Below are 27,971 nucleotides of genomic sequence, written 5' to 3' on the forward strand. Positions count from 1 at the left end.
AATTATGTCAATTAGCCTATCAGAAGCTTCTATAGCCATGACATAATTTTCTGGGATTTTCCATGCTATTTAAAGGCACAGTCAATTTAATGTATGTTAAATTCTGACCCACTGGAATTGTGATACAGTGAATTATAAGTGAAATATGCACAAAGTAGATGTTCTAACAAACTTGCCAAAACTATAGTTTGTAAACAAGGAATTTGTGGAGTGGTTGAAAAACGAGGTTTAATGACTCCAACCCAAGTGTATGTAAACTTCCGACTTCAACTGTACATCCTAATTCCATTCTTTTACTTTTAGATTTGTGTGTTGTGAATTGTTAGATATTACTGTGCTGTTGGAGCTAGGAACACTAGCATTTCACTAGACCTGCAATAACATCTGCTAAATATGTGTATGTGAACAATACAATTTAATGACATTTTTTAGTGTTATTTGTAACCCTCGGCTTCTGTTTTCAGGAAGATGTATTGTCACATACAGTCCGTTTGAACAACTGATATAGGCTATCACACATTTGTCACAGGTTTCTTTTTATATACGCTGGATATTATCATGTGGTGCACTTGGACAAGAGAGAAAAGGTTTGATAGGCCGCTAAAACAAATTTACACCTTCAATTCTAGATGTTATTTCTTTCTTTAACTTAATCATATCAGCAGACTCAATTTTAGATTCCAGCTACTATCTTTTTAATTAGTCTAATCTCCCCCTGACTGTGAGAGCAAACAAAACAACCTTATCCTCTTACCTCATTAGCTAAAATAACACACATTTTGCACTGAAGGTTCTATTTTAGATTGAGTGTCTGTCCTCAATAATTTCTTTGTTAAGTTGTTTTCTCCCTCTCCAGAGACCGACATGGAGGAGAGCTTAGATCTTGGAGCAACTTCGACCCTCACCTACAGTACATGCCTGCTGAATTTCAAATCAACCCCCCTAGCTCAACACCTAGGAGTATTTCTATATATATATATATATATAAATATTATATATTATATTATTATATATTATATTATATATATATTATATATAAATATCTTATAATATAATATATATAGTATATATATATTATATATAGTATATATATATATATTATATATATATTATATATAGTATATATATATATATTATATATATATTATATATAGTGTATATATATATATATTATATATATATATATATATATATATATATATATATATATATATATATATATATATATATATATAGTATATATATATATATATATATATATAGTATATATAATATATATATATATATATATAGTATATATATATATATATATATATATATATAGTATATAATATATATATATATATATATATAGTATATATATATTATATATAGTATATATATTTATATATATATATATTATAAATATAATATATATATTATATATATTATATATATTTATAAATATAATATATATATTATATATATTATATATATATATTTATAAATATAATATATATATTATATATATTATATATATATATTTATAAATATAATATATATATTATATATATTATATATTATATATATATATATATCTAAACCAAATGGTAATAGCTTTATCTTGGCTTCTGACTTCGTGGAAATCCTGTCATCATACTATATTTCTTCCAACTATCTAACCCTCTCAGATCTACATGGCCTTTCCTGGAAAATGCTGTTCCTGGTATACTAAATAGGCATGTGAGTTTTCTCCCTGAACAGACTGGCCTCATTTTGACTGGCTTGAGTAAGCTGCTTCACTAACACGCGTTCACAGAGCACAGCACTCATTTCCCTATGGGCTGCTCTATTTTTCTCTCTCTTTAAGAAGTGAAACTAAGACCGTGGCTCCTGAACATAGTTTGATCCTTCCGTTCTCTGCTGCATTGTTAGAGCTGCTCTCGATTTGGAAGGGAAAGAAACTAGCATGACAGTGTATTGTATTGGCAGGTGAATGCCTTTCCTAGACTGTCTTATCTGCCAAGCAATTTCCTTAATCCTCTATGGCATTCATTTTTATTTGGGGGAGGGGAATTATTTAATTTTTGGGGAGGTTGGGGGTCCCTGATACTAAACTCAGCAAAAAAAGAAACGTCCTCTCACTGTCAACTGCTTTTATTTTCAGCAAACTTAACATGTGTAAATATTTGTATGAACATAACAAGATTCAACAACTGAGACATGGCTAGAGATTTGAGTCTGTATGTTGGCAGCAGCCACTCAATGTTAGTGATGGCTGTTTAACAGTGTGATGACCTTGAGATAGAAGCTGTTTTTCAGTCTCTCGGTCCCAGCCTTGATGCACCTGTACTGACCTCGCCTTCTGGATGATAGCGGGGTGAACAGGCAGTGGCTCGAGTGGTTGTTGTCCTTGATTATCTTTTTGGCCTTCCTGTGACATCGGGTGGTGTAGGTGTCCTGAAGGGCAGGTAGGTTGCCCCCGGTGATGTGGTGTGCAGACCTCACTACCCTCTGGAGAGCTTTACGGTTGTGGGCGGAGCAGTTGCCCTACCAGGCGGTGATACAGCCCGACAGGATGCTCTCGATTGTGCATCTGTAAAAGTTTGAGTGTTTTTGGTGACAAGCCACATTTCTTCAGCCTCTTCACGATGCTGTATGTGTGGGTGGACCATTTCAGTTTATCCGTTAAGTTCCTCGGCGTACACATAACTTTCCACCTTCTCCACTACTGTCCCGTCGATGTGGATAGGGGGCTCCTCCGTCTGCTGTTTCCTGAAGTCCACGATCATCTCCTTTGTTTTGTTGACATTGTGTGAGGTTATTTTCCTGACACCACACTCCGAGGGCCCTCACCTCCTCCCTGTAGGCCGTCTTGTTGCTGTTGGTAATCTAGCCTATCACTGTAGTGTCGTCTGCAAACTTGATATTTGAGTTGGAGGCGTGCATGGCCATGCAGTCATGGGTGAACAGGGAGTACAGGAGAGGGCTGAGAACACACCCTTGTGGGGCCCCAGTGTTGAGGATCAGCTGGGTGGAGATTTACCACCTGGGGGCGGCCGTCAGGAAGTCCAGGACCCAGTTGCACAGGGCGGGGTCGAGACCCAGGGTCTCAACCTTAATGACGAGTTTGGAGGGTACTATGGCGTTAAATGCTGAGCTGTAGTCGATGAACAGCAAAGCGAACAGCTACGGTTGATCGGATGTTTACATACACGTTTTTCAACCGCTCCACAAAATTCTTGTTATCAAACTATAGTTTTGGCAAGTGGGTTAGGACATCTACTTTGTGCATGACACAAGTCATTTTTCCAACAATTGTTTACAGACAGATTTTTTCACGTATAATTCACTGTATCACAATTCCAGTGGGTCAGAAGTTTACATACACTAAGTTGACTGTGCCTTTAAACAGCTTGGAAAATTCCAGAAAATTATGTCATGGCTTTAGAACCCTCTGATAGGCTAATTGACATCATTTGAGTCAATTGGTTGTGTACCTATAGATGTATTTCAAGGCCTACCTGCCTCTATGCTTGACATCATGGAAAAATCTAAAGATATCAGCCAAGACCTCTTAAAATAAATTGTAGACCTCCCCAAGTCTTGCAATCTCCAAACGCCTGAAGGTACCACGTTCATCTGTACAAACAATAGTACGCAAGTATAAACACCATGGGGCTATTCAGCCATCATACCGCTCAGGAAGGAGATGCGTTCTGTCACCTAGATATGAACGTACTTTGGTGTGAGGAGTGCAAATCAATCCCAGAACAACAGCAAAGGACCTTGTGAAGATTCTGGAGGAAACAGGTACAAAAGTATCTATATACACAGTAAAATGAGACCTATATCGGCATGACCTGAAAGTCCACTCAGTGAGGAAGAAGCCCACTGCTCCAAAACCGCCATAAAGAAGCCAGACTACAGTTTGCAACTGCACATGGTGACACAGATTGTACTTTTTGGACAATGTCCTCTGATCTGATGAAACAAAAATAGGGCTGTTTGGTCATAATGACCATCATTATGTTTGGAGGAAAAAGGGGGAGGCTTGCAAGCCGAAGAACACCATCCCAACCGTGAAGCACAGGGGTGGGAGTATCATGTTGTGGGGTGCTTTGCTGCAGGAGGGACTGGTGCACTTCACAAAATAGATGGCATCATGAGGTAGGACAATTATGTGTATATATTGACGCAACATCTCAAGACATCAGTCAGGAAGTTAAAGCTTGGTCGCAAATGGGTCTTCCAAATGGACAATGACCCCAAGCATACTTTCAAATTTGTGGAAAAATGGCTTAAGAACAACAAAGTCAAGGTATTAGAATGGCATCACAAAGCCCTGACCTCAATCCTATATAAAATTTGGGGGCAGAACTGAAAAAGCGTGTGCGAGCAAGGAGGCCTACAAACCTGCCTCAGTTACACCAGCTCTGTCAGGAGGAATGGGCCAAAATCCACCCAACTTATTGTGGGAAGCTTGTGGAAGGCTACCCAAACTTTGACCCAAGTTAAACAATTTAAAGGCAATGCTGCCAAATACTAATTGAGTGTATGTAAACTTCTGACCCACTGGGAATGTGATGAAAGAAACAAAAGCTGAAATAAATCATTCTCTCTACTATTATTCTGACATTTCACATTCTTAACTTCTTGCTGATCAGTGTGACGCTACCGTCACACCTGGCCAATATCCGGTGAAATTGCAGCGCTTCAAATTAAATGACTATAAATATTAAACTTTCATGAAAGTTGTGACACGAAAGTCAGAAATAGCGATATAATTATATGCCTTACCTTTGAAGATCTTCTGTTGGCATTCCAAAAGGTCCCAGTTACATTATAAATGGTCCTTTTGTTCGATAAACTCCTTCTTTATATCCATAACTCAGTTTAGCTTGCACGCTTCAGTCAATAAACCACTTGTTTTCCCTCCTTCAAAATGCATACAAAATGAATCCCAAACGTTACAAATAAACTTATCCAAACAAGTCAATCAACGTTTATAATCAAACCTGAGGTACCCAAATACGCAAATAAATGATCAAATTTAAGACGGAGAATCGTTATTGTCTTTACCGGAGAAAAATACCAAAGAAAGTGCTCTCATTCACACGCTTGGAAACACTACAGCCAAAATGGGAGCCACCTAGAAAAACTACAATTTCTGGCTAATTTTTCCAAAAACCAGCCTGAAACTATTTCTAAAGACTGTTGACATCTAGTGGAAGCCCTAGGAACTGCAATCGGGCACAATTTCACCCTATTATCAGTGCCAGCCATTGAAATCAGTGGTAGGATGAATTTTTTTTTTGTGATGGTTTGTCCTCTGGGTTTTGCCTGCCATTTCAGTTCTGTTATACTCACAGACATTATTGTAACAGTTTTAGAAACATTAGTGTTTTCTATTTCAATCTATCAATTAAATGCATATCCTAGCTTCTGGGCCTGAGTAGCAGGTTGTTTGGGCACTCTTTTCATCCGGATGTCAAAATACCGCCCCCTAACCCAAAGAAGTTAAAGTTGTGATCCTAACTGACCTAAAACAGGGACATTTTACCAGGATTAAGTGTCAGGAATTGTGAACTGAGTTTATTGTATTTGGCTAAGGTGTATGTAAACTTCCAACTTCAACTGTACATGCTACATTTAGACAAGGTGTAAAGGTCTGAACTCTCTAGGGAAAGTCATGTATCAGATTCATTCTTGTCTGTCAGGGGAGCCGATCTCAAACTTGACAGGGTTATTTAGAATTCAAGGCACAGTCAACCAGCATAGTTACCACAGCATTCTGCAGCGATACACCATCCAGTTTGTGCTTAGTGGAACTATCGTTTTGATTTTCAACAGGACAATGACCCAACACACCTCCAGGCTGTGTAAGGGCTAAACTTCCCTTTTCAGGACCCTGTCTTTCGAAGATAATTCGTAAAAATCAAAATAACTTCACAGGTGTTCATTGTAAAGGGTATAAACACTGTTTCCCATGCTTGTTCAATGATCCATAAATATTTAATGAACATGCACCTGTGGAACGGTCGTTAAGACACTAACAGCTTACAGATGGTAGGCAATTAAGGTCACAGTTATGAAAACTTAGGACACTAAAGAGGCCTTTCTACTGACTCTGAAAAACACCAAAAGAAAGATGCCCAGGGTCCCTGCTCATCTGTATGAACGTGCCTTAGGCATGCTGCAAGGAGGCATGAGGACTGAAGATGTGGCCAGGGCAATAAATTGCAATATCCATACTGTGAGATGCCTAAGCCACTGCTACAGGAAGACAGGAAGGACAGCTGATCGTCCTCGCAGTGGCAGGATGGCAACAACAACTGCCTGAGTTACACCAGGAACGCACAATCCCTCCATCAGTGCTCAGACTGTCTGCAATAGGCTGAGAGAGGCTGGACTGAGGGCTTGTAGGCCGACACCAGACATCACCGGCAACAACGTCGCCTTTGGGCTCAAACCCACCATCGCTGGATTAGACAGGACTGGCAAAAAGTGCTCTTCACTGATGAGTCACGGTTTTGTCTCACCAGGGGTGATGGTCGGATTCGCATTTATCGTCGAAGGAATGAGCCTGTACTCTGAAGCGGGATCGAGGTGGAGGGTCCGTCATGTTCTCGGGCGGTGTGTCACAGCATCATCGGACTGTGCCTGTAATGACAACAAGCTATCTCAATGCTGTGCGTTACAGGGAAGACATCCTCCTCCCTCATGTGGTTCCCTTCCTGCAGGCTCATCCTGACATGACCCTCCAGCATGACAATGCCACCAAGTACAGAATGAGCAGTATGGCTGATTTCCTGCAAGACATGAATGTTAGTGTTCTGCCATGGCCAGCGAAGAGTCCGGATCTCAATCCCATCATTTACAACATTAACAATGTCTACATTGCATTTCTGATCAATTTCATGTTATTTTAATGGACAATTTTATTTTATTTTCAAAAACAAGGACATTTCTAAGTGACCCAAGACGGTAGTGTATGTACTGTGAAATTATGGGTGTACTGTAAAACAAGTGAATGTGTATGTGTTGCTGGCATCTAAGGGTGTGTCTCTCTGTCTCTCTCCAGGTTGGTGTACAGTGGCTCCACCCATGTTAGCCTTCCTCTATTGCTTTGCCCAGATCGGACTGGAGTGGGAACACAACCCACCCTAAATCACCAACCCCACAGAGACTGTTGGAAGGGAGGCAGAACTCACCCTTAAACACCATCACACAGTGCTGACTCTGCTATTGGGAAGAACAACCCACCTTAAACCACCCCACAGTGGACTCGGATAGCCTAACAGTTAAGAGCGTTAGGCCAGTAACCAAAAGGTTGCTGGTTCGAATCCTGAGCTGACTAAGTGAAAAATCTCTGTGCCCTTGAGTAAGGCACTTCAACCCTAATTGACCCTGTAAGTCGCTCTGGATAAGAGCGTCTGCTAAATTACTTAAATGTAAGTGGACTCTGCCATGTGGCGAGAACAACCCACTGTAACCACCCCATAGTGCACTCTGCCATGTGGGGAGAGCAAACCTGTCCTTTACTACCCACCCACAGTGGGGACTATCAATGAGACCTGCTGAGGAAAACACTGGACACATGTACGTATGTGACTATAAGAAAGTGACCTACAGTATAAGAAACCAGTCTGCCAAACTACCCGTACCTATGAGAACTGCTGCTTAATACTTGGGTGCATAGAGTAAAACACATGTATGGAAAAACAATGGATGCTGTTCAGTTGTAATTTGTTGATAACCTATGAGTGAGGCTTGCAGTATCCAACCTTGGATGTTTTGGATCTGTTTAACCCCAAAATCAGCGTTATACATCTCCTGGAATGGAATGGCTGAAAGCACCTCAGTATATTCCATTGACTGCGCTAATCCTGTATCTGTCTCATAGCACTAAAGGGATCAGCAGATCTGTGTCAGTTTAAGTAACATGTAGGGTCAGGGGGGGGGGACCCTGCTAATTAGACTAGCCTAACACTACTCTGAAAGGGATTTAGGTCACATCCAAAGATGGCATCCTATTCCCTAGCTAGTGCACTACTTTTTACCAGGGGCAATAGGGCTCAGGTCAAATGTAGTGCACCATATAGGGATCTATTTGAGACGTGCTTAAATGGGTCTTATGACATCCCGAGAATCCAAAAATCCAGTCAAGAAGAGAATACGATCTGCAGCATTAAATCTTAAACAGTTTATGATAAGAAACCCGCCACACAAGCCTTTTCGTGACGGATTACAAGTATAGCAATAATTTCATCACACGTAAAGGTTGCTTCAAAGGGTGCCCCATGTTAGTGTTAGTCATGTAGGCTGTTCTTACTAATAATGTGCTTGTATCAAGGCAGTTCGTCACCCAGTGAGCCGGCCCTAATATTTAGGTTGGCAGTGACTGACCTCGGTTCTACATAGGCCATTGTGTGTTCCTCCGTCACTGGATCCCTCACTCCCCTTTTTCTCTTTCACTTTGTTTCTATTTCTCTCTGTGTCCGACTGAGTCTCTCTTTTCTCTCTATATGGATATCTGTATCTTTCTCTATCCATCTCTGTCAGGGATGAGGGCCCGGTGTCGTGTTAATTTGATGTTAATGTGATGTTTTTATACATAGCGTTCAGTAAATATTCTGCTCCTTCAGGAGGCAGCCAGGCCACGCAGGTGTTATCCAGCTAGATTCAACCCCTTGTCTGTCTCTTACCTAACATGATTGGCTGGAATGGAATAAATGGAACGGTATCAAACATAAGTAAACCACGTGTTTAACGCCGTTCCATTCCGGCCATTACAATGAGTCTGTCCTCTATGGCTCCTCCCACCAGCCTCCTCTGCCATCACTGTACTATACGTGTGAGATGATGCATGTACAAGGGTTTGTTCTTCTACTGTTGATGATGATAGGAGACTGTCCTGTATCTTATCATTGTTATTATGGTGGCTTCACCTATTGACATGGAACTTTGTCTACTTACATTTTTGCCCCTATCGAATAAATAGTTATTTCTTCAACATCACACAATTGTGTTTGAAATGACCATGGTCTCATTTAAATGAAATGAACAACAACAAAAATGTCGAAACCAAACAGCCGATGACTATGTATAAAATATCATTTATTATAAATAGTATTTTACATATCTTTACAAATACTCTCATTTGTGCTTGCAATTACATTTACAGTATCATTACAGGAAACATATAAATATTGTGACATGTGCATAAATCACATTACTGTCCTCATTATATATTTATATTAATGGTTGACCTTTTAGTAACACTTCACTTGAAGGGTAACTGCATAAGCACTTCATTACCCATATACTGCATTCATAAGCAGTACCTTTACTAAATGCTTGTCAACTGTCAACAACAAGTCCTTATGCATGTACCCTTCAAGTGTAACCAATTCTCTCTCTCTCTCTCTCTCTTCACATGACATTAAAGTAGTATGTACATACACAGTGGTACTAGGCAGCTCCCCTGAACTGACCACAAAAATAGTTTTACGTTGTTTAAACATGTCTGAAGTAATCATGCTCACGTTTTAAAGAAATCAAAATCAAAAAAATGTTCAGGGGGTGCAGATATTCAACAGAGAATCAATCAGCTTTAAAAAAAAAATTGGTGCATTACAGGACTTGGGGGTGTGTGGCTGGGAGTCTGGGCCTAGGACTTTAAAAACAAGGTGCTGGTACATTATTAGGTTTTACTGACCAGGCTCATGCATGGAAGGGTTGCATCCCAAATGGCACCCTATTCCCTATATAGTGTACACATTTTTGACCAGGTGACCTATAGGGAATAGAGTGCCATTTGGGATGCACTTGAGGACTAGCTCAATAGCTGGTAGGATCTTTCTCAATTGTCTAAAATGTGCGCCCTCTCCTTTATCACACTGATCTGAAAGAACTGACCACGTTAAGAGCTTCCGCCGCCTCCCGGGTGGGAGGTGCCACCAGAGGCCCTGGGTTCGCGCACAGGCTCTGTCGTAACCGGCCGCGACCGGGAGGTCCGTGGGGCGACGCACAATTGGCCTAGTGTCGTCCGGGTTAGGGAGGTTTTGGCCGGTAGGGATATCCATGTCTCATCGCGCACCAGCGACTCCAGTGGCGGGCCGGGCGCAGTGCGCGCTAACCAAGGTTGCCAGGTGCACAGTGTTTCCTCTGACACGTTGGTGCGGCTGGCTTCCGGGTTGGATGTGCGCTGTGTTAAGAAGCAGTGCGGCTTGGTTGGGTTGTGTATCGGAGGACGCATGACTTTCAACCTTCGTGTCTCCCGAGCCCGTACGGGAGTTGTAGCGATGAGACTAAAACAATTGGATACCACGAAAATTGGGGAGAAAAAAGGGTAAACATTTTTTTTTTAAGTAAAAAAAAAAAAAAAGCTTCCGCCATATTATTTTAATCTTTCAAGTCTTTTCCAATCAGTGCAGATAAAGGGATTTTTTGTTGTTGTGTGCAATCAAGATAGAGCCCCAGATGACTGTCTGGAATTGTGATGCACTCCATCAGGACTCTCTCAATTGTTCAAAACGAACCTCCTCTGTGATATCACCACAAGAAAGACCAACACAGAGGGTTATCCATTAATGCCATGTTACATGTATCACCAATTATTTTCCAAAAGAGAAAAAAACAGGTGAACTAAGCCAAGAATAAATCACTTTTTACCCTCAAATGTATCAAATATTGTTCACATGCATCAATGCAGCTGGCACAAGGATGTACATCAAGTTTCCATAAAAGAGTGGTAAATGCATGTACATTTGAATAGGCATTCGATTTTAGGTAAACATCATGAAGAATAAATGTACATTACTAACAATATGCACCAACCAAATGACATCGTTGTTACCCATTTTGGGAGAGTATCAATTAACAAAAGCATGCTATAATATTTTGAAACATTTGAGCATTGCAATGCATAGAGTACAGTGTCATTCTTCTCATTAATAATGCAATATCCCCTTACTCAGGCACTGGCCCCTTAAACATTATTATACTAGACTGCATGTGAAGCTACATGTGTTAAAATAATAAACAAGCTGTTGACTTCTCCGTATCATGGAGACCTGAACGCGTACATTCTGTTAACACATCAACGGCAATGCACAATTATTGTTTACCAATGACAGCAACACGTGCAACCACCTAATTTCATTAGTGAGTAATGTAGTGCATACTTAACTTGATTCTTAAGTATGTTAAATCAAAGTATGTTTAAGGGCTGGATTCAACCCTTATTGTGGAAGATCTGTGTTATAGCACAATTGAAATGTAAAGATAATTTCTGATTGAGCCAACATATGCAGTGTTTACTGTGAAAGCAGTCTCTCTCCACCAACATGGGAACATTGCCTTTAAATGTCAATCACGCTATGGCACGGATCTTCGACGATACGGATTTAGTCTAGGCTTAAGTTCATATTTAAGTAAAGTGTGTGTGCATTTCTTTCCAACTTGCTTGATAATAGTAACACATTTACATCAGTAGGGGTCATTTGGGTCAGCAGTGAACAATCATAACTATTGTTTACAGCACGTGTCAAACTAATTCCACAGAGGGCGTGTCCGCTCACCTGGTTTTCTAGGTCTTAATTGAAAGGACAAAAACAAAAACATGCAGACACTAGGCCCTTCATGGAATGAGTTTGACACCCCTGGTTTACATTGTAGCACTTAACTTAAGGGAATAATCCACTCCAAATATTTTGTTTTTTCATTAGTCCACTTGATACAGACTCATGATGATGTGGCAAGTGATGAGGATGTGGCAAGTTACACTTTGCTTCTTGAAAGTCCCATATCTTAACTTGACTGCTGACATGCAAAACATTTTGGGACTGTATCAACATTGGACTAATGGAAATACCAAAATAGTTTTTGAGTGGATGATTAATTTAACTTCAACACGTAAAATGCATGATATTGTTATTGTTATAATGCAATATAATACTTGCAATAAGAGGGGCTCGTTTATATGCTTATCTCATAATTATCCTAAATGCATAACTGCTATTTTCCCAAAGGATGCTTAATATACATGCATAAAATAGTTTATAAACAAGTCATAAAGCACTTGACATGTTGGCTTTACGTAAAGTGTTTCTGTTAACTACAATGAATATCTGGCCAGGATCGCAATTATATTATTCATAAGTATTGATAATATTTTCTAAGTGAAGACCCTCCACATTCCATGTTGTGTATGGTCAAAAGATAAATATGGTAACATTCATAAGTCGTAGTTTCCATAAGATTCCAGCATGGACAAATGATCAAAATCAGGACTTTTGAAAGAACTAACATGGAGAGCTGCTGCTTGCGTACAGGAGCTGATCTCAGAACGCTAGTTATGTAAGCAAGCTCTTAGTAGAGTACAGGACAGACCAAAAAATACTACTGTATGAGACTTATCACATGTAAGTGAAAGAATAATCTCTATATATTTTCTAAAAACACATGTTCTGTAAACATTGTATACTGCTATCGTAACGGTTTTGTTCAAAATATATACAGTGACAAGAAAAAGTATGTGAACCCTTTGGAATGACCTGGACTTTTGCATAAATTGGTCATAAAATTTGATCTGACCTTCATCTAAGTCACAACAATAAACAAACACAGTCTGCTTAACCTAATAACACACAAACAATTATATGTTTTCATGTCTTTATTGAACACACCGTGTAAACATTGCCAGTACAGGGTTGGGAAATTATGTTCACCCTTGGTTTTAATAACTGGTTGACCCTAATTTGGCAGCAATAACCTCAACAAAACGTTTTCTGTAATTGCAGATCAGACCTGCACAACGGTCAGGAGGAATTTTGGACCATTTGTCTTTACAAAACTGTTTCAGTTCAGTAATATTCCTGTGATGTCTGGTCTGAACCGCTCTCTTGAGGTCATGCCACAGCATCTCAATCGGGTTGATCAGGACTCTGACTGGGCCACTCCAGAAGGAGTATTTTCTTCTGTTGAAACCATTCTGTTGTTGATTTACTAGTGTGTTTTTGGTCGTTGTCCTGTTGCATCACCCAACTTCTGTTGAGCTTCAATTGGCAGACAGATAGCCTTACATTCTCGTACAAAATGTCTTGATAAACTTGGGAATTAATTTTTCTGTCAATGATGGCAAGCTGTCCAGGCCCCGAGGCAGTAAAGCAGTCCCAAACCATGATGCTCCCTCCACCATACTTTACAGTTGGGATGAGGTTTTGATGTTGGTGTTCGGTGCCTTTTTTTCTCCACACATAGTGTTGTATGTTCCTTCCAAACAACTCAACTTTAGTTTTATCTGTCCACAGAATATTTTGCCTGTAGCGCTGTGGAACATCCAGGTGCTCTTTTGCGAACTTCAGACGTGCAGCAATGGGTTTTTTTGGACAGCAATGTGTTCTCTGGTGGTGTCCTCCAATGAACACCGTTCTTGTTTAGTGTTTCACATATCATAGACTCGTCAACAGAGATGTTAGCATATTACAGAGATTTCTGTAAGTCTTTAGCTGACACTCTTGGATTCTTAACTGTAAGAGCACAGCACAAAATGCTCAATGAGGTTATCTTTGCAGGACGGCCACTCCTAGGGAGAGTAGCAACAGTGCTGAACTTTCTCCATTTATAGACTATTTGTCTTACTGTGGACTGATGAACATCAAGGCTTTTAAGAGATACTTTTGTAACCCAATTCTTAATCTTAGGTTTTCTGAGATCTCTTTTGTTTGAGGCATAGTTCACATCAGGAAATGCTTCTTGTGAATAGCAAACTCAAATTTTGTAAATGTTTTTTATAGGGCAGAGCATGTCTAACCAACATATCCAATCTCGTCTCATTGATTAGACTCCAGGTTAGATGACTCCTGACTCCAAAGTTCACAGTTCACATACTTTTCCCAACCTACACTATGACTGATGTATTCAATACAGATAAGAAAAATACAATAATTTGTGTGTTATTACTTTAAGCACACTGTTTGTCCATTGTTGTGAATTAGATCAACATCAGGTCAAATTTATGCAGAAATTCAGGTAATTTCAAAGGGTTCACACAATTTCTTCCTCCTGTATCTGAAATAATTTAAGGCGAAATAAGGTAACAGGCTAATAGCCTAATGTAACACGATCACGATATGGGTTTGATTTAGTTAATGCATTGTTAATGCAGAGAGAGACCTGTTTTTTTCTCCCTCTTAGTCGGAAGTTTATATACACCTTAGCCAAATACATTTAAACTCTGTTTTCACAATTCCTGACATTTAATCCTAGTAAAGATTCACTGTCTTATATCAGTTAGGATCACCAAGAATGATTTATTTCAGCTTTTATTTATTTCATCACATTACCAGAGGGTCAGAAGTTTACATACACTCAATTAGTATTAGGGGCGGCAGGGTAGCCTAGTTGTTAGAGCGTTGGACTAGTAACCGGAAGGTTGCAAGTTCAAACCCCCGAGCTGACAAGGTACAAATCTGTCATTCTGCCCCTGAACAGGCAGTTAACCCACTGTTCCTAGGCCGTCATTGAAAATAAGAATTTGTTCTTAACTGACTTGCCTAGTTAAATAAAAGGTCAAATTTTAAAAAAATGGTAGCATTGCCTTTAAATTGTTTAAATGGGGTCAAACATTTCGGGTAGCCTTTCACAAGCTTCCCATTCCTCCTGACAGAGCTGATGTAACTGAGTCAGGTTTGTAAGGCCTCCTTGCTTGCACACGTTTTTTCAGTTCTGCCCACAAATTTTCTATAGGATTGAGGTTTGTGATGGCCACTCCAATACCTTGACTTTGTTGTCCTTAAGCCATTTTGCCACAACTTTGGAAGTATGCTCGGGCTCATTGTCCATTTGGAAGACCCATTTGCGACCAAGTTTTAACTTCCTGACTGATGTCTTGAGATTTTGCTTCAATATATCCACATAATTTTCCTCCCTCATGATGCCATCTATTTTGTGAAATGCACCAGTCCCTCCTGCAGCAAAGCACCCCCACAATATGATGCTGCCACCCCCGTGCTTCACAGTTGGGATGGTGTAGTGTTCTTCAGCATGCAAGCCTCCCCTTTTTCCTCCAAACATATCATAATCATTATGGCCAAACCATTCTATTTTTGTTTCATCAGACCAGAGGAAATTTCTCCAAAAAGTACAATCTTTGTCCCCATGTGCAGTTGCAAACCATAGTCAGGCTTTTTTGTGGCGGTTTTGGAGGAGTGGCTTCTTCCTTGCTGAGCGGCCTTTCAGGTTATGTCGATATAGAACTAGTTTTACTGTAGCTATAGATACTTTTGTACCTGTTTCCTCCAGAATCTTCACAAGGTCCTTTGCTGTTCTGGGATTGATTTGCACTTTTCACACCAAAGTACGTTCATCTCTAGGAGACAGAACGTGTCTCCTCCCTGAGCGGTGTGATGGCTGCGTGGTCCCATGGTGTTTATACTTGCGTGCTATTGTTTGTACAGATGAATGTGGTACCTTCAAGCGTTTGTAAATTGCTCCCAAGGATGAACCAGACTTGTAGAGGTCTACAATTTATTTTCTGATGTCTTGGATGATTTCTTTTGATTTTCCCATGATATCAAGCAAAGAGGCACTGAGTTTGAAGGTAGGCCTTGAAATACATCCACAGGCACACCTCCAATTGACTCAAATAATGTCAATTAGCCTATCAGAAGCTTCTAAAGCCATGACATAATTTTCTGGAATTTTCCAAGCTGTTTAAAGGCACAGTCAACTTAGTGTATGTATATTTCTGACCCACTGGAATTGTGATACAGTGAATTATAGGTGAATAAATCTGTCTGTAAACAATTGTTGGAAAAATTACTTGCCAAAACTATAATTTGTTAACAAGAAATTTGTGGAACAGTTGAAAAACTAGTTTTAATGACTCCAACCTAAGTGTATGTAAACTTCCGACTTAAGTGAAAAAAATTCTTTAAGACAATTTGTCACTAATAAATTGCATGAATTGAAAGTGAAAACTTAATGGAGTGCGTTGTTGCAGCTGTCTGTTTCTAGCCATTTGCGGGCTACTTAGCACATTTCAGCTGTTATGTAACACAATGTTGCCATTATGTAGCTCAATGAAAACACAACCATTAGTGGAGACCTCACCTAAGACTAATGATTAATTACATGTATATGTAATGAAGCTGGTTTAGTAAACCCCACTCACGGGATGAGTAACCTTGCCTGAGACCTGAAGACTCTCATTGGCTTACCGAACTAATGGCTATGCTTAAGCTCAGGCTAACACTGTCTTGTGGCAAACCAGGGCCCAAACGCCAGTTGTTCCCATATAGTGATGGGAGGAACTTTGGCAGCAGTTAACATTAAGATCATAATATTTTCAAATATTAACATGATACTGGTTCGATGTGATTAGGCTTAGGTCTCAAATTAATGAAACCCATTGAAGGTGCCCACATCATTGAAGACGTGAAAACTTTGGAACCGCTAGGTTCCAATTAGTGAAAGTTCCGGACAGAAGGAGATCAACATGTCCTGGATATAAATTAGATTTAAAAAATGTACATCGATTACTAATTCATAGGCCTCAATATTCTGTTTGCCTTTGATATTCAGTAATGGAGTTCCAAGCATGAGCATTCAGTAGGCTAGCCTATGGAAAACTGCAAGGCCAAACAGTGATGTATGTCGATCAACGCAAGTCATGCAACAAGTTATACTTTGCAGTGAGAAGTGTCTTGAAAATGTTTTTTTGGAAGACCCAGTTACACAGTAAATGTTGAAATACTTTTTCTATTCGTTTCACATGTACAGTGTCAGAGAGCCATGTTTGACAAACATAAACTAAGAATCAGTTAAATAATACAACCTCCACATCCAACAACACAACATGTCGCCATGATGGAGCGTTGTTAGTGCAACTGACGCAGTTCCTTAAGAGTAATTCCCAGCACTGTAACCATCGGCCAAGAATAAAGACGAACCAGTCAACAAAGGTGGTTGTTTCTTGGTTTCTTGACTATAGATAGCAGTTCTCTGTTCGATCTGATAAGACATACGGTGATGGTCAGTCAGTCTAAAAGGGGGGTTGGAGTTCTTTCAAAAGACCATGCTGGTCTTTGATTGGCCAGGGTTCTCTGCGTACAGACCAAAAGATTGATTGGTTGAAACCTAATGGTCCTGAGCTCTGATTGGTCAACACAGCCTCCTTCGTCTGGTTTAAAGAAGATGGCTACAAGGTGATCCAATGATTACAGAGTACAGTAGTAAAAACAACCTACTGTAATACGTTCTGTGAACCATCTGTGTGTAATGCATTGTCAGGAGCAAGATCTATACTGAATGCTTATAGCAAGTGCAAAGCTCAATATACAGTATCACCTGTGCTGAATGTTTCTATATCCTTTTTGTATTTATAAAGGCAACACCAAGGTATGCATAAAGTCTTGTAAAGTATTACACGGTGATAGAATGACATCGTGAATACATCCAGAATGCATTGTGCACTGGTGGTTCAAAGATAGTGGAAAAGCAAAAGATGGATTCACCCCTTATAGATACCATACTCTGAGAACCACTAAAGATAGTGGTCCCATTGGAGATCTACAAGGATAATGAATAATAATGAATTCGTTGCTGCTCTGCTCTTGAACTCCATGGACTGGTGGAAAAAAAGTAGAAACTTAAATATACAGCTGATGTGCACAAGCAGACCAGGAGAACACAAGAGTACAGCTGTGAACCTGTGTCTGTGGGTCACAGAGAGGGTAGCCAAACCCATGGTGGTCTAAAGGTCACTGCAGTGCACCTAGACCCCTTTCACTGCGCACACCCCAGATTCTCCAAAATGACCGACGAGATCAACTCCAAGGTTCCATAGCCCACGGGTAAAACCACCAGATCCTCTTTAAATTAACAGCATCGTATCTCCGTCATCTGCTGCTTTCACAGGCATCGGCAAGGTGAGGGACAATAAATGGCCTCAGCTGAGATACACCAACAACTCCCAGAATCTGTGGCCCTGTGACCAAATTGCCCAGCATTGGGACAAATATTTTCTGAATATGTTGCCTGTCTTCACACTCTCAACGTAAGTCCCTTTTTGCTTCTATGAAAATATGTCCTCCTTGTCCGAGTCTGGTGTGGTGGGTCTAGAGATGTCAAAAAGAGGCTTGGGGGAGCTGGGAGCTCTCCTTTGGACCTTGAGGAGCTTCAGAGCCTCTGCTAGCTGAGCCTCCAGGCCAGCCATGCGGGTGTTTAAGGCCTTCAAGTCCTCTTTGAGCTCCAGCTTGAGCTCCAGAACAGAAGCCTGGAGAGTCTGCTCTGGGATGGGGTAGAAGGCGTGCTGCTTGGCCACCTCAGGGGGTGCCATAGGGCTGCGGTCCTGTGGTGTGGTGCCTGTGGTGCGGGAGCTGTCCCCCACGTTGTCTAGACGCAGATCGCTCTTGGTGATGCCGCTGTCGCACGAGTCGGTTTTCTTCAGCAAGGTCTGGGACTCGTGGGCTGCCCCTGCCTTAGTCCGCTCGGGTAGCGTCTCCATGGACTCTGCTTTGGACACCTTGGAAATTAAGAACAGAATGTATTAATGAAGATGGCTGGCTTCAACCGAGGCGTGTTCTCGACAAACTGTGAATCCTGGCCCAAATATTTTAGGTTTCATACCTTGTTCCAGTTGGACTCCTTAGTCATGGAGTCCTTGAAGCGTCCCCAGCCTTTGACCTTTGCCGGCTCGAACACTCGGAGAGATGGGGCCTGGAGCTTGGCTTTGTCTGACGGGCTGGAGATTGTGGAGGCCAAAATGGGTGTGGCTGGGCTTTCAGTAACAGTGACAATGCTGGTGGTGGCGATGATTTCATGGATGGGAGTGGGCTCGATATTCACGATTTGACCTCTCTCCATGTCATCGGATGGGTTGGCCTGCTCCTGATGTATACGGGCCTCCTTCTGCTGACGGAACCGCTGGAAGAGCCGACGCACCGGGTGGTCCGGCGGGAGATTAAGGGGTGCTTCATTCTTTCGTCTCAGTCGCTCCTCTTCCTCCCGTTTCACATCGCTGATTTTTCTAAACACAATCTGTAGAGAGACGACTCTTGATTAGTTAAATTAAACTTGTTTTTGTATGCACATACTATACGATAGCTTGCCTGAGAACAGAACTGTGATACCATGAACTCAATCCTGTGTTATGTAGCCTTTGCTGTGAGTTGGCTGGGCTGTCTAACCTAACCAGAAGTTGCTGAAAAGAACCAAATAACCTGAATATGCACTTTAAAACAGTCTGTCTAGGTAAGTGAAAATACATGTAAATGTGTGTATAGTGAACTACGTTCTGCACCAAATTCAGCTCTGTTCGATGAGCCTCTCTGACAGGTCCGACTATCACGCAGGTAAGTACCTAAAGTAGGTAAGCATACAGCAATGGCGCTTAAGGCATGAAAGTGCTGTGCTGCACACCCCCCTCATCACTAATTTAAACCCATTTTATAGAAAACACAGCAAATAATGCCTTTTGCTGAGTCCCTCAAAGGAAATCATGAAATATAAATGGCTTCTCTCGTTTCTAGCGCCAGTGAATTTTTCTCTACTGAAACTCATTCATTCTTTAGTAGACCATTAACCAAAACACAAAGCAGACATTTTAGCTTATTCTGGTTGACATTTTGATGAGAGAAAAATATTTAGGTGTATTTATGTTGATCGAGTACCTCACACAGAAAATGTTGTCCCACAGATTGTGTTATATAAACCAGGAGTATCAAACAAATTTTTCCCTGGGAGCCGCATTCGGTCTTCACTCTATGTCTGGAGGGCAGCACTGAAAATGTCTTATGTTTCCTCACCCTCAAAATTAGCAAGAAAATTGTTTCTGGAATGTTCTATGCTCCTTGACTGTCTAGTTTTCATTTCAGTAATTATTAACAAGCTGGACACAGTCAAGAAACCTCCCCTCATAAATAAATACAAATAATATTTGACTCAAGCCACCCACGGGCCGGATTGGACCCCCCTCGCGGGCTGGTATCACACCCCTGATTTAAACCATGGTTGCACAACACATTTCAAGCTGCATAACATTACCACAGTAAAGGCTTAATTTAATTGGTTTCCGAGGTGTGACATCGTCTCATGAGAGATGAGGAACTGTTTCATCAAGACCACTGGTGTATTTACAGATAGGATAATTCAATCAAATCTTCATGACATAATAGTCACATTACTGGTGATGTAAGGATAAGTTCCATTTAGCACCCTATTCCCTACATAGTGCACTAGTTTTGACCAGAGTCCTATGGGCCATGGTCCAAAATAGTGCACTAAATAGGAAATATTATCACATATGGGACGCAGACAAATTGTCCTCCCACCACCTCAAATTCTAGTCACCCTGACCAATATTCTATTAATGTTCTGACCCCTGTCATACCCTGCCCAGCTGCATGGCACGCTTGGCTCAGATGGATGTATTGAGTATCAAGTATGAGGGTTATAACTGTACCTGAGAAGAGTACACATAGCTTTGTATTAGGGAAACACTATGGATGGAGTGAAGAAGGAGCAGGCTGATTGTTGTGTATGTGTGTGTGAGAGTGAGAGAAGGAGAGAGAGAGATGAAAAGTCATATACAGTGCATTCGGAAAGTATTTAGGTCCCTTGACTTTTTCCACATTTTGTTATAGCCTTAATTTAAAATGTATTAAAAAATATATTTTCTCATCAATCTACACGCAATACCCCATAATGACAAAGCAAAAACAGGTCTTTAGACATTTTTAAATAGGATAAGATATATAATAAAAATATAGGAAATATCACATTTACGCCTCCCGAGTGGTCTAAGGCACTGCATTGCTTTGGGGTGGCAGGTAGCCTTGTGGTTAGAGCAATGGGCCACCGAAAGGTTTCTGGATCGAATCCCCGAGCTGACAAGGTAAAAATCTGCCCCTGAACAAAGCAATTAACCCACTGTTCCCCATCATTGTAAATAAGAATTGGTTCTTAACTGACTTGCCTAGTAAAATAAAGGTTCAATTTAAAAAATGTAATAAATAAAAACAAATCGCAGTGCTAGCTGTGCCACTAGATATTCTGGGTTCAATTCCAGACTCAGTCGCAGCCGGTCGCGACCGGGAGACCCATGGGGCGTCGCACAATTGTCCGGGTTAGGGGAGGGTTTGTCCGGCAGGGATGTCCTTGTCCCACCACGCACTAAACGACTCCTGTGGCGGACCGGGCACAGTGCACGCTGACACAGTCGCCAGGTGTACGGTGTTTCCTCCGACACATTGCGGCTGGCTTTCGGGGTTAACTGGGCATTGTGTCAAGAAGCAGTGCGGCTTGGCTGGGTTTTGTTTCAGAGGACGCTCGACCTTCGCCTCTCTCGAGTCCGTACGGGAGTTGTAGCGATGAGACAAGACTGTAATTACCAATTGGATACCACGAAAAAGGGGTAAAATTTTTTATTTTAAATAAAATAATCATATTTACATAAGTATTCAGATCCTTTACTCAGTACCTTGTTGAAGCAGGACTGCTACAAGTATGACCGCTACAAGTTTGGCACACCTGTATTTCTCCCAGTTCTGCTAACTTTGGCTTTATTTTACAGAGTGAAGTTACCTCAGTAACCCTGTTTGTCGTCAGCTAGCTACAGTACCTGTAGCGTACCCTGCACGCACTTAGTGCTGTTGGCTTGCTAGCTCCACTGCTTTAGCATCAAGCTAAGAGCAGGTTTCCACTAGTTTTAGAAAATTCTAATCGTAGTCACTACCTCTCCGTCGGTCCCTACCATTCAAAGTTAACTAGCTGAACAGTTGAGTATCTTAGCTAGTTGTTTAACAGTGACACACATGGTATTTCGGGAGCAACCTCTGGGCTAAGCCCCATTCGGTTTGCTTGGCAAACTCATGCTGTTTCTTCAAGTCTGTTACCCCACCACTGAAGCACCATCCTTTACATTCCCATGTAAAAGATACACTTAGCTGTGCTTTTTACCTCGAGTCGCTTGGTTTACACACGAGCCAGCACTTGATATGGACAAGCGCTTGGCTAGCTAGTTATCGTCACCTAGGTAGTGATAGCCAGCTAATTAGCTAGCATCCCTGTTTAGCTTGCATCCCACTCCCCTGGTAAATAAAGCGTTCTGTTTCTGCATACCTGGCTACCAGCTATCATTGCCATGTGTCTCGCCTGACTACTCCTTCAAGTTAGCAGTGCATGGAGTAGCTAGCTAGCAAGCCTTCTCCCCGGTAATTCCATCCACATTCATCCATCTGGTCAAAACGATGTCATCAAGTGTACCAACCAAGGGAGAGCGAAAGCAGCACAAGCCTTGTGAAGCTTGCTCTGGCAATTGCGGCCTGTACATATTACAGTCTGACTCTCATCAACAATACCTGCCTCAGCGTGTACCATGCTTTGGCAGCTCTAATTGACCCTGCTAGCTGATGCCCCGCTGGGCCCTGAAGACCTTAAACGTTAAGCAAGATACATGGAAATTATTGCCCATGCCTCGTTCTTACTCAAAGAAGTATATTTACACACACAACCTGATTTATTAATTAGATACAAATATAGACAACAATACTGGACGTACAGTATGCAAGAAAACATATTGCATCTAACTCTTTGTTGCTTTCTGCTTTGTTGGTTTGCTTTAATATTTCATATCACCTCAAGGGAGGAACCGGTGCCTTGCTGTGTACAGAAAAGTCAAGACATACCTTGCTGTGTGCAGAAAAGTCAAGACAACAGTGTTGTGGACAATGAAACATCGTGGCCTGCGGTATTAAGGAGTTAGTGTTGCACTTTTATCTTTAGATTGCACTGTACACAGACAAGAGTAACACACACATCACCTCCCGCTATCTGCCCAGAGGTTGTCAGAACCAGGTCTGCAAGTGAGGGTGTGCTAAAGCCATAGTAGCAGAAGTGTCTGTGTGCTTGCGTGTGTGGGTGTTTGAGAGAGGGTGTCTGTTTGTGTTAGTGTGTGTGCTTGTGTGTTTTTGAAAAGATGCTTGCTCAGTCAGTATATGCCAGGCTAAGAAGGAACTCCTATGACGCTGTCTGAAAGTTCATAACTCGCCTCTGGCTCAAGCTTTACTTTCTCATGGGAACGCTATGCTAACAAAGCCTTCTCCTGCCTCATAAACCATTCAAGCTAACACAGACCAAATCCAGTCTGCTCAGTGATCTCTGAAAAACTTATACAAAACAACCGCCATGGTCATTTAAGTACAGTTTATGTATATCATAATATAAAATGCAGCCAAACTCAGAGTAATACTGCACCCAAACCCAACTCATTTGAATGTGTAGAAGAACCCCAAAGCCAAATCAAGCAGTATCATTTTGATTCTCTTTGATAGATTAATGGGCATGGACAACTCACGACTTCCTTGTATCCATGGCAATGACAACAGTGTATTCCATCTTCTAAAACTTGCCATCCACAGATGGGTCCACTCAGCCATAACATACCAGAGTAGTTTGATGCTGTAGTGTATTCATGATGTCTTCAGAGGCTCATTAGCCATATTATATGCTTTGATGTGTGACACTAGTAATGTCTCCCTGTCTTTGCCCTGAATGCTGTTACAAAGGGAGATACAAGTGACAACTGCATTAGCTGGGAGGTTTAACTTACACCATATCAATCTGTTGGACTAAAACCAAATGAGACCGAGTATATTGTATGACAACGTCTCCAAGTGTGATAGCTGAGCTTGATCCCAACAATGGAGTTTCTTTCTCTCCTCCCTTGTTTGGCCTAACAGAGCCATAGGGAGTGGACTCTCTCTCTCTCTCTGCCTGTGTGCAGTTTATTGTTAGGCTTTGTTGTCTAGCATGGCCTTTGGCTCTCTCTCATCCATGCTGACAGCAGTATAGAGAGAGCGCAGGGTGAAACACGACAATACCCCTCTACCACCCACCACCCCCTACCCAGACCACAGTACCTATCAACCAGCACCACCTCCCACCCAGCACGCCCACTGCCCATATATCACTGCCTGACAAACACCATCTGAAGCTCTGTGGGAGCGCGCACACACACACAGAATAAACCACTAACCACCGGGCTCCAAGCCCTGGTTCAAAGATGCTGAGGCGAGAGTAAAGATGCTGAGTGTTCCTGCCTGGACCAGCATGGGATAAGCACTAGCATTAGCATGAGTCGGGTCATGCTGGCCTGAAGATGTACAGGCAAGGGCAAGAGAAGGCAGTGGCAGAGTGTGTGAGCCTTTGCAATCGACTACCCTGCAGTTAGACTGTGCAAATTTACTGATCTACAAATCATGTTGCATCACAAACAACTACTCATTATATGATCAAGATTAGTGATTCTGCGCCACACCTTGCTCAAACTGATCCTCTCAAACGTCCTCTATATCTTACACAGTTCGTGTCCCAAATGGCACCATATTCTCTATAGATCTATGGGCCCTGGTCAAACGCAGTGCACTATATAGGGAATAGTGTGCCATTTGGGACACAATCACAGGCCTGATATTGCTCATGTATCCACTCACACAGAAGTTAATACTCTTCCCTACTGGTTAAGCTACTCTGCTGCTGTGACATGTTACACCAACCCTTCGTAATAAAGCTGTCTTTAAACTGACATGTTGTCTATGTAATTTAAAATGTGGTCCTTTGATTTCTCCCAAGGCAGAGCTTAACAGAAATCTGCCATTCACAAGAGCAGAAGTCCAAACTAGGGTTAAATAAAAGAAGGAACCCAGCGGGCAATGCTGTTTGAATGACATCCACAACAAGGAGAGATGAGTGTGACTTTATTTTTAATTTGAATTGACACCATTACAACCAGTTACCAGAATTAGTTTGAATCTGGTTGTATATCAAGGCAACCCATTTATAGGTTGAAATCGGGTTGCAAGGGGATAATTGCAACCAGTTTTTCCCCTGGGGAAGATAGCTAGGTGACAATATTGCAACCATACATTTTATCCACCAACCTAATCGTGGAAGGATATAATTTTCATTACTTCGGTTCATTCATTTTCCCTATAACCGTGACGGTAGACCAAGATTGATGGTCACAAATTGTCGTCCTCCTCGGTCTCAGAATTGGGCATTTTGCTTCGGTTCGCTTTTTCCCGAACACTGCTGCTGATTGTAATTGCGTCTTGCATTGAAGCTTTTATTGATGCTCTCCTCCACAGCCTGACATGCACACACTCGCGACACACACACACACACACACACACACACACACACACACACACACACACACACACACACACACACACACACACACACACACACACACACACACACACACACACACACACACACACACACACACACACACACACACACACACTGGATTGTCTTATTAAACTCATATCTCCTCATTCTGCCAGACTGGTTGTTTACCTCCTGCAGCTCCTTCCCAGCTCTCGAGAAGTGAATACATTTCTCAGAATGTTGTATTTTTTTTGTGCAAAACATTATTGCTTTCCTGTTCCTTGGCCAACTTGAATGTCATTGAGAAATCATAGATTTCTATTATTTGAAATTCCATCTTAGTCATCCTGACCCGGCAAAAAAATTAAACTGAGTGGTTCTGGAAACAAACAAATCTTCTACTCACTCAAGCATGAGCGAACCAAAAAGGAAAATATAAGGCCTAGCATATTTCTTTCTACAGTGGGGCAAAAAAGTATTTAGTCAGCCACCAATTGTGTAAGTTCTCCCACTTAAAAATATGAGGTCTGTAATTTTCATCATAGGTACACTTCAACTATGACAGACAAAATGAGAAAAGAAAATCCAGAAAATCACATTGTAGGATTTTTAATGAATTTATTTGCAAATTATGGTGGAAAATAAGTAAGGAGTGGGCTCAGGTCTCCAACCTGACTCTGCCACACTCCCTTTGTGCCCCTCCGCCGCTCAGCTTTCGCTGCCTCCAGCATTGCCTTGGGGCGGCGATATTCCCCAGCCTGTGCCCAGGGTCCTTTTCCGTCCAAAATCTATTCCCATGTCCATGAGTCCGGAGATCGCTGCTGCCCGATACCACGCTGCTTGATCCTTGGTTGGTGGGTGATTCTGTAACGGAATTCTTCATCCTCCTCCGACGAGGAGTATGAAATGTCGGACCAATGCGCAGCGTGATATGTGTTCATGATGTTTATTAACTGAACAACAAAATACAAAATAAGAATGTGAAATAAACTAAAACCGAAACAGTCCTGAAAGGTGCAGAAGACACTAGACAGAAAATAATCACCCACAAAACACAGGTGGGAAAAGGCTACATAAGTATGATTCTCAATCAGAGACAACGAACGACACCTGCCTCTGATTGAGAACCATACCAGGCCAAACACATAAACACAACATAGTAAAATGAACATAGACTACCCACCCCAACTCACGCCCTGACCATACTAAAACAAAGACATAACAAAGGAACTAAGGTCAGAACGTGACAGTATTACAGAAACCCCCCTCCTGGGCTTTTCACGCACGAGAGTGTCTAGTGTTTCCCGAGAACGGAGCGACAAACAAAAAACATCCAGTCAGCGGCAGTCCTGTGGATGGAAACAACTCGTTGATGAGAGAGGTCGAAAGAGAATGGCAAGAATTGTGCAAGCTAACAGGCAGGTCACAAACAGACAGTCCCGTGTGGCTCAGTTGGTAGTGCAAGGCACTTGCAAAGCCAGGGTTGTGGGTTCGATTCCCAAGAGGGTCCAGTATGGAAATGTATGCTCTCGCTACTGTAAGTCGCTTTGGATAAGAGCGTCTGTTAAATTACTAAAATGTAAATAATGGTGGCAGTACAACAGTGGTGTACAGAACGGCAGCGCGGAACGCACAACTTGTCGCAGCAGACAACCACACTGGGTTCCACTCCTATCAGCTAAGAAAAAGTGTCTCCAGTGGGCACACGATCACCAACACTGGACAATTGAGGAGTTCCTGTTGTTGATGGCAGAGTCATCGGCATCCTACCTGGTGTCAATGGTACAGGCTGGACCAACATCCCTGTGAAACGTTTCTGACTTGTAGAATCCATGCCCCAAAGAATGCAGACTGTTCTGGAAGCAAAGGGGGGTCTGACACAGTACTATAGTAGATTGGTGTACCTAATTAACTAGCTGGTGAGAGTATATTAAACAGGTAGGTGTGATATCCTCTCTACCTTCCATTACTCAGCATGCATCATTCTGTCAATGCTTATCTGTCCGTGCCACGCCCATGGACAGGAAATGGTCTGGTAGGAAGAGACGTTTCTGATACGTCTGGACAGGCCTAGCTCCTAGTCGAGCGGGAGGAGGTCTGTCTTAATAAATCCCCAGTTTAGTTAAGGTCTATAAATCTGCCCGGTGACCAGCCATTAAACATACTGCTGCGGGGAGAGGGAGACTCTCACTACAACTCCGACTCAACATCTTCTCTCAAGTCAAATCATTCCCCTTCTCTCCCATCTACAGAAACTCTTAATGCCGTTTTCCCCTCTACTGTTCTATTCTCCCTTCCTCTATACACCTTTGGCACTCTTTAAAGGCCCACTCCTTAATTTGGAGAAAAAAAATATTAGCAGCAGCCCTGTCACTTGGTTTGCTATGAATATGCAGGAGAGGGAAACTGTCACTATAACTCCCAGTCAACATCTATAACTGTTCTCTCCATTCGAGTCCTCCCTATTTCCCTTCTCTATTTGCCCTATTCCTCACTCTCAACCCCACTTCTGCCCCTCTAACATCCAAGTTATGTACAGTGCCAGTCAAGTCTGGACACCTACTCGTTCAAAAGTTTTTTTAATTGATTTTTTTTTACAATTTTCTACATTGTAGGATAATAGTGAAGACATCAAAACTATGAAATAACACATATGGAATCATGTAGTAATCAAAAAAGTAGCCACCCTTTGCATTGATTACAGATGTGCACACTCTTGGCATTCTCGCAACCAGCTTCATGAGGTAGTCACCTGGAATGCATTTCAATTAACAGGTGGAATTTCTTTCCTTAATGTGTTTGAGCCAATCAGT

The 27,971-nt window shown here is 41.6% G+C and overlaps 2 protein-coding genes across 6 annotated transcripts in view; one reads left to right on the top strand and one right to left on the bottom strand.

Annotated features, from left to right (window-relative positions):
* The window catches only part of hhat (hedgehog acyltransferase), a 93,999-nt gene extending 84,978 nt beyond the window's left edge, over positions 1–9,021 (top strand). For all 5 annotated transcript variants that reach the window (XM_035794642.2, XM_035794626.2, XM_052474940.1 and 2 more), the window contains one exon: positions 7,064–9,021. In XM_035794642.2, the coding sequence (XP_035650535.1) occupies positions 7,064–7,149 (86 nt within the window). In that variant the 3' untranslated portion in view covers positions 7,150–9,021. The remainder of the gene's footprint in view (positions 1–7,063) is intronic.
* Positions 9,022–15,043: 6,022 nt separating this feature from the next.
* Positions 15,044–27,971, bottom strand: part of LOC118398887 (potassium voltage-gated channel subfamily H member 1-like) — a 102,083-nt gene continuing 89,155 nt past the window's right edge. Inside the window, exons 13-14 of the mRNA XM_052474930.1 lie at positions 18,616–19,026; positions 15,044–18,511 (exon numbers count right to left, since the gene is read on the bottom strand). Of these exons, the coding sequence (XP_052330890.1) occupies positions 18,062–18,511; positions 18,616–19,026 (861 nt within the window). The 3' untranslated portion in view covers positions 15,044–18,061. The remainder of the gene's footprint in view (positions 18,512–18,615; positions 19,027–27,971) is intronic.

Source organism: Oncorhynchus keta, chromosome 2 (assembly GCF_023373465.1).
Source record: "Oncorhynchus keta strain PuntledgeMale-10-30-2019 chromosome 2, Oket_V2, whole genome shotgun sequence".
Lineage (NCBI taxonomy): Eukaryota > Metazoa > Chordata > Actinopteri > Salmoniformes > Salmonidae > Oncorhynchus > Oncorhynchus keta.